This window comes from Ruditapes philippinarum, unplaced genomic scaffold, assembly GCF_026571515.1.
Source record: "Ruditapes philippinarum isolate M1 unplaced genomic scaffold, ASM2657151v2 ctg3062_1_1_1_1, whole genome shotgun sequence".
Classification (NCBI taxonomy): Eukaryota; Metazoa; Mollusca; class Bivalvia; order Venerida; family Veneridae; genus Ruditapes; species Ruditapes philippinarum.
Genome location: NW_026852595.1, coordinates 624,247 through 630,382, shown reverse-complemented (window position 1 = coordinate 630,382; position 6,136 = coordinate 624,247). Strand labels below are relative to the sequence as shown.

The 6,136-nt window shown below is 41.7% G+C and overlaps 1 protein-coding gene across 1 annotated transcript; it reads right to left on the bottom strand.

The window, feature by feature from the left end:
* Positions 1-678: 678 nt before the first annotated feature.
* LOC132718463 (uncharacterized) lies at positions 679-1,989 on the bottom strand. The gene has a single exon (XM_060702167.1). It carries the CDS (start codon positions 1,987-1,989, stop codon positions 679-681), a length of 1,311 nt encoding a protein of 436 aa, XP_060558150.1.
* Between the last annotated feature and the right edge of the window lie 4,147 nt (positions 1,990-6,136).

Sequence of the window (6,136 nt, the reverse complement as noted above, 5' to 3'; positions counted from 1 at the left end):
TTTTTGGGTTTCTTTTTGGCTCTTGAAAAACATTTTTTTAATTTTTTAAAAATTATATTCGGGTTTTTTTCAAAATTATATAAATTGGTTTTATATTCAGAAATTTTTCATACAGCTTGTCTGCTTATAATAAAATTGTGAGTGTAAAGTTATTACATTTAGTTGTCTCTTTCCAAAATAAGCACACACTATAAATATAGATCGAACCTGGGTATTTAAGCCAAACAGTCCTGGCTCCTGTTACAGTATGTTTACTTTTTAGAGATTAATCGCCTTGTTGGCTACATTAAAAAAGTATACGAATACAGTATATATTTTTGTCATCTCTAAATAAGAACAAGGTCCTTTATTCACATGTCTTTATTATGATGAACAATGACCACGGTCAATCTGAAATGAACATAAAACATATTAAAGATAAATGACTAAGCTAATGTTAATTGAACAATTGTATAAGTAAATGTTTATAATCCTCTATCTCCCCCTAAGTTTTTAAACGGCCTTCTAATATGTCTTTCATGCATAGGTCGGTTTAAAACTGAAGTCAAAACATTTGATAACAAATTAACATCCGAAATTATAGGTCCATGAACACTAAACTCCTGTTAGCATTTGAAAAACGGAAACTTCAAAAACAATTAAATGTATGTTCATAATTTTATATAGGTAATGATAACACTAGTTCATCTCGAAATCACGGTGCCATGTTGGCGGTTGACGGGTACGACTAGATTTGCGTTGCTCCAAATTTGGCATGGAGGTGACCTGTGATGGAGAGTTTGTGCTATCACTGGGAGGTGGGATCTCAGCTGGATGATTTTTGGTGTTGCCGAGATCAGTCGGAAGGCATTCCGGGGCATCAACATCCAAATGAGTGTTAGGGGTGTGACCACTTGGTGAAGGTAAAGTGGTTGATGGGAGGGTACAATATGTGTTCGGATTTTGCGTTGTTGGAATAGTGTCCTGGTTGTGTTTCACAATGGTCTCAGACGCTTTAGTTGTCTGAGGGCTGACAAGAGGTACAAACTGATTCCAAGTTTCATCATCCTTAATTGTACGGACTTCTGGCAAACTTCTGACAGGCACATATTGTCTCAAAAATTTTCGGTTTCTTAGTGTGACCCTACCAGAGCCATCAACTCTAACGACGTATTGGTCGAATTGGCGAACTTCTATGATAACGCCAGTTTTATCCCATTTAAGAGGGTGATGTCCTGTTTGATTTTGGATGCGAACCCTATCGCCTACAGAGAGTGGGAGTAGTCTTTTAGTGTGCTCCGATAAGCGCTCTCCCTGTTTAAGGTGGCGATGTCTGAAAGCTTCCTCTCTTGCATCAAGTGTTTCCTTCCATGTGTTATGGGGACGGTACCTGCCGGGCGGAACAGGAATGAAGTCTCTGATGGGATGACCAAATACACATGTAGCAGGAGATAACTTGGTGTCTCTGTCAGGTGTGTTCCTGTACTGGAGCATCGCACGTTGAAATACATCGGTGTTGAGATCCCCGTTTCTACCTGTGTTGTCGGCTATTAGACGCTTGTCAGTTTTGACACCTATTTCAGCTCTGCAATTACTGTGTGGGAAAGCCACAGAGGAAAGGCGGTGATGGACTTCCCAATTTTTTAAGAATTGTCTGGTTGTTGTTGCCGTAAATTCAGGTCCGCCATCAGATGTCAATTCATTCGGAATCCCAAATGTCACAAATGTTCGGCGTAGTGAAGTAATAAGGCCCTCTGCACCATTCGAAGATCGTTCAACTATGGGCCAGTTCGAGTATCGATCAACTATAACTAAATATCCAACACCTTGATGGTGAAAATAATATGCACAAACACATTGGAATGGGTAGTCTGGAGATATTAGGGGTGTAGGCGGAGCACTAGGATTCGAAGGTGCGATACGATTGCAGTGATTGCATCCAGCTCGAAGGGTTGTTATAGCAGGTGTGATCCCTGGCCAAAACACGGAGGACTCTGCTCGCGATACCATGGAGGTAATTCCTTGATGTGCTGAATGAAGAGCTGCAAGAACTTCTTGTCTGAGAGCTGGAGGAATTACTACACGATCCTTGTATAGTATTACACCATCTACTGTGTAGAGATGCTCACGGAATTGAAAATACTCACGAAGATGTGCAGGAAATTCTTTGCGAGACTCAGGTACTCCGCATTCTATAAGGTTTCAGGAGTTCATGCATGTTATCGTCACTACTTGTGGCAGTGCGAACTCTGTCCCAGGTGACTGCTTTCACGGCAAGTGAGTCAAGTGAGCATACGGCTGAAGCGGAGATACAGGTATCAACATCATTGTCATTGAGAATAGAATATGTTGATGGCAATGTAGGTAGGAGAACATGTCTCAGAGAAGGTACATTGTTAATTGTTGCAATATCATCTTGAAGCGATAGCTTTTCAGATTTTCCGGTTGGATGACGTGATACTCCATCTGCAGCGAGATGCTTGACCCCTGGAATATGAATCATGCGGAATCGATAGCGGAGGGACTTTTCTTTCAAGTTTCTGAGACGTGAGTTAGAAATGTCCTCCAATGATCTGTCACCAAATATTTTTAACAGGGGTTTATGGTCAACTGCTATTACGAGATCGTCACATCCAAGAACAAAGTATCTTGCTTTATCAAGAGCATCGACAACTGCCAACGCTTCACCTTCCACTGGTGCATATCGAGACTCAGCTGCATGCGTGAACCTACTCCCGACAAGTGTTACCTTCCAACCGGTGCGACAACAAAATGGCTGGTTGTCCGGACAGTTGCAATGTTTCTGGAACAGCCAGAACCCGATTCCTGACTTCGACCAATCAGTGGCGAGACATGTAGGTTTTGTCTTGTCAAAGATTCGCACGCCTTCTTCAATTTCATTGATAATGGCAGTTTTAGATTCCTCGAAGAGTGCATTAATATTGACATCCCAGATGAACGGTGTACCTGGTTTCAATAACTCTCGGAATGGTAGCATTTTGTCTGTCATGCTGAAAGCATACGATACTTGGTTTACTAAACCGAACCAAGATCTGACATCGGTGATATTTCTCGGAGTTGGGAAGTCCATAATTGCGCTAAGATATCTTGTACAAGGGCGAACTGTGTCGGGGGTTATTGCAAACCCAGCGAATTCAACCGTGTCTTCTGCGAAACAAAACTTTTCAGGGTTGAGTGTGATGCCATGTCTTCCACATATGTCAAGCCATTGGACAGCTTGGAAGAAACTCTCATCTATTGAATCAGACCAGAGAAGGACATCATCGATACATTTAGTTTTGTTGGGTATTTCGGCAACTATTTCATCATATCGTCGAGTATATCCGTCGCCAGAAGCAATGTATCCTTGAGGGGCTGTTTTATAGCGATAGCGTCCCCAAGGAGTGATGAACGTAGTTAAGTGACGGTCAGATTCTTGAATCGGCACACTGTGGTACCCGTTCCAGGCATCAAAGACGGTTTTCTTTTTCCCTTGTGGGACTGACCTTGCTTGGTGAAATGGCGAAGGAGTGTGATGCGTTTCTCTCTTAGCGTGTACATTGAGAGGCTGAAAATCAACTGTTCGTCGAGGTGTGCCATTTTTCTTGGCACATACAACCATCCGATGGCACCAAGTCACTGGTTCCCCAACAGGGACTGGTTCAAGGACACCAAGGCGGATGTCTTGGTCGAATCCAGCTTTAACTTCCTCTTCCCAATGTAATGGTACTGGCACTGGTGTATGATGAACGACAGGTTCAGCATTTGGATTGATCATCAACTTCATTGGCGGTCCATCCATTAGCGGTAATGGTTGGTGGTCACAGACATTGAATGTACTTGATTTGTAGTACTCCAAGAGGTATGCCTTTAGTTTAAGGCGGTTGGACTCACTTCCACTGTATGGTAACCTTGTAGGTGGCGGAGGTGGTAGTTGACGTTTCGGACAGTCACATTGATTCACTAGTCCGCTTATGCTTCCGACTTCACTGTTGTTGGTATCCTGAGTTTGATACATTGCTTCGGATTGTGTGTCGTAGATTTCACCAATTGTCGGAAAACTTCCAGATATCATGCCAAGTGCGATGCATGCTTCCCTACTGATGAAGAGCTTATCGGAATTATCAGTTACATATGTCATTTGCCTAGTCTCTAGAAGGTTCCCTTGCTCATCTGTTCCTGAGATCCGAAAGATTGTGGCACCGAGGATTTTAATGCCCCTGTTATTTGCAGCGTTCATTTTCAAAGTTACAGGAATGAGATCGCTTTGCTTGAGGCCAAGTTTGTGGATGACTTTGATACCCGCAAGACAGCTTTGACATCCAGTGTCTGCCATGGCAGGAATACGAACAGCGTGTGTTCCAGCATTTAGGTTAAAACCAAAGGCTTCATAGTCCTCGGGTAATGCTCTGATTGTAAGAGTAATGAATGGTTGCGATTTGGAAGGTTTCTTTATCCAAGTATCAGATAAGTTGTCATATAGGTGGTGGTCTAAAGCTAATGTCTTGTCAATGTGTTTTTTAGACATTGATGATACACTGCACAAGGTGTTGAACACAGCATTCTCATAGTCATTGGCATTGTAAGCACTAGATTTCGCTTTCGGTTTGTCCCTACTTCGGCAAACACTCTCAAAGTGGTTTTCACGATTACAGTGTTCACATCTTTGCCCGTAAGCTGGACATTCTGATTTTCTTGCACGGGCAGGAGCGTTTTTACCATGTCCTTTCTTGCCACAGTATGAGCAAGTTTCGTTTTTATCTTTTACAGCGGTTTGTTTCGCCTTTCTATATGAACTACTGGCTGCTGCTTGGACCTCATGAGAGTCTAATAGTCGGGAGGCAGATCGTTTTCCAGACTCTTTAGCTTCGACAAATTGTGCTACTTCTTCTAATGACATATCCTGATTCTTATCACCAAGGAGATCTAATTGTATTTCCGGGTCACATATGCCGCGTGCCAATACGTCTCTGACTATTGTGTCAGTGTAATTAACATCAGCGTTGCATGTTGGACACTTTATCAGGAATTTGCAGACACTAGCCTGTCCTCTAAGTCGTGCACAGAAACGGCGTACAGGCTCATCACGATCTTGACGCATGTTGTGCAGGGAAACTCGGGCTACCATAGTGTTTTCTTCTCGAACTGCCAGTTTTTTTATTTCAGCCATCACTTCTTCTTCAGACTTGTTAGTAAGACTGCCGCCAGCTGATCGTGTTAAGTCTTTCCGAAGTTGTTCGTCACAGCATTCTAAAAGCTGTACCACGCGATCACGGCCTTTGATTTTAGTGGCATCTACATAGTCAGACCATCGAGATTGGAAATATGCCCATTCTTCACTTGTTCCTGCTGTTGCTAGTGTGGGTCTTCTAACTTTTTCTACTTTGGCAGTCTGTCCAGGAGCGTGTGTGGTACAGTGAGCGGTTATGAGTGCGGCAACGATGGCGGCCTCAAGGTCGTCCGTGACATAATCACAGCCTGGTATTGGACATCCTACTGCTGGCATTTTGATCTGTTCTTAGAAAAATGTCTTTCACAAATGTACTGGTATTTTGAATCTCTGGCCGTGGTCATAAATAAGAACAAGGTCCATTTATTCATATGTCTTTATTATGATGAACAATGACCACGGTCAATCTGAAATGAACATAAAACATATTAAAGATAAATGACTAAGCTAATGTTAATTGAACAATTGTATAAGTAAATGTTTATAATCCTCTAATCTCAAGACGTCGAGAAAATTGCAGTTAAATAACATCAATTGAAATAGTTTACAAAACTTTGATATTTTTTTGTTTCCTTTATTTCATTTTTCAACAAAAAAAAAAAAAAAAAAAAAAAAATGAAACTAAATGATTTTTTCTTCAAACGCCTCCATTTTAAAGGTTTACAGACACTTCACCCCCAGAGGCGTTTGGAGAAAAAAATCATTTAGTGAGTAAAGTATGTAAGGGATCTATTGGGAGGGAAACCTTATATGATTCCTACAATGCAGAATTACCGTCTGAATGCAAGTGTTGTATTGTTTTGAAAAGTGTACATCTTATCTCTAGATAATTAGTGTCTACCGTCTGTGGAGGCCTTAACTCGATTAAAGTTGGATGTAGTAGAACATGTTCTTCTCTCAAATGACTTATTCTAATCAACTGGTCCA

Excerpts from the sequence above, each read along its gene's own strand:
- LOC132718463 (XM_060702167.1), bottom strand. The coding sequence starts at position 1,989 with ATGGTATCGCGAGCAGAGTCCTCCGTGTTTTGGCCAGGGATCACACCT.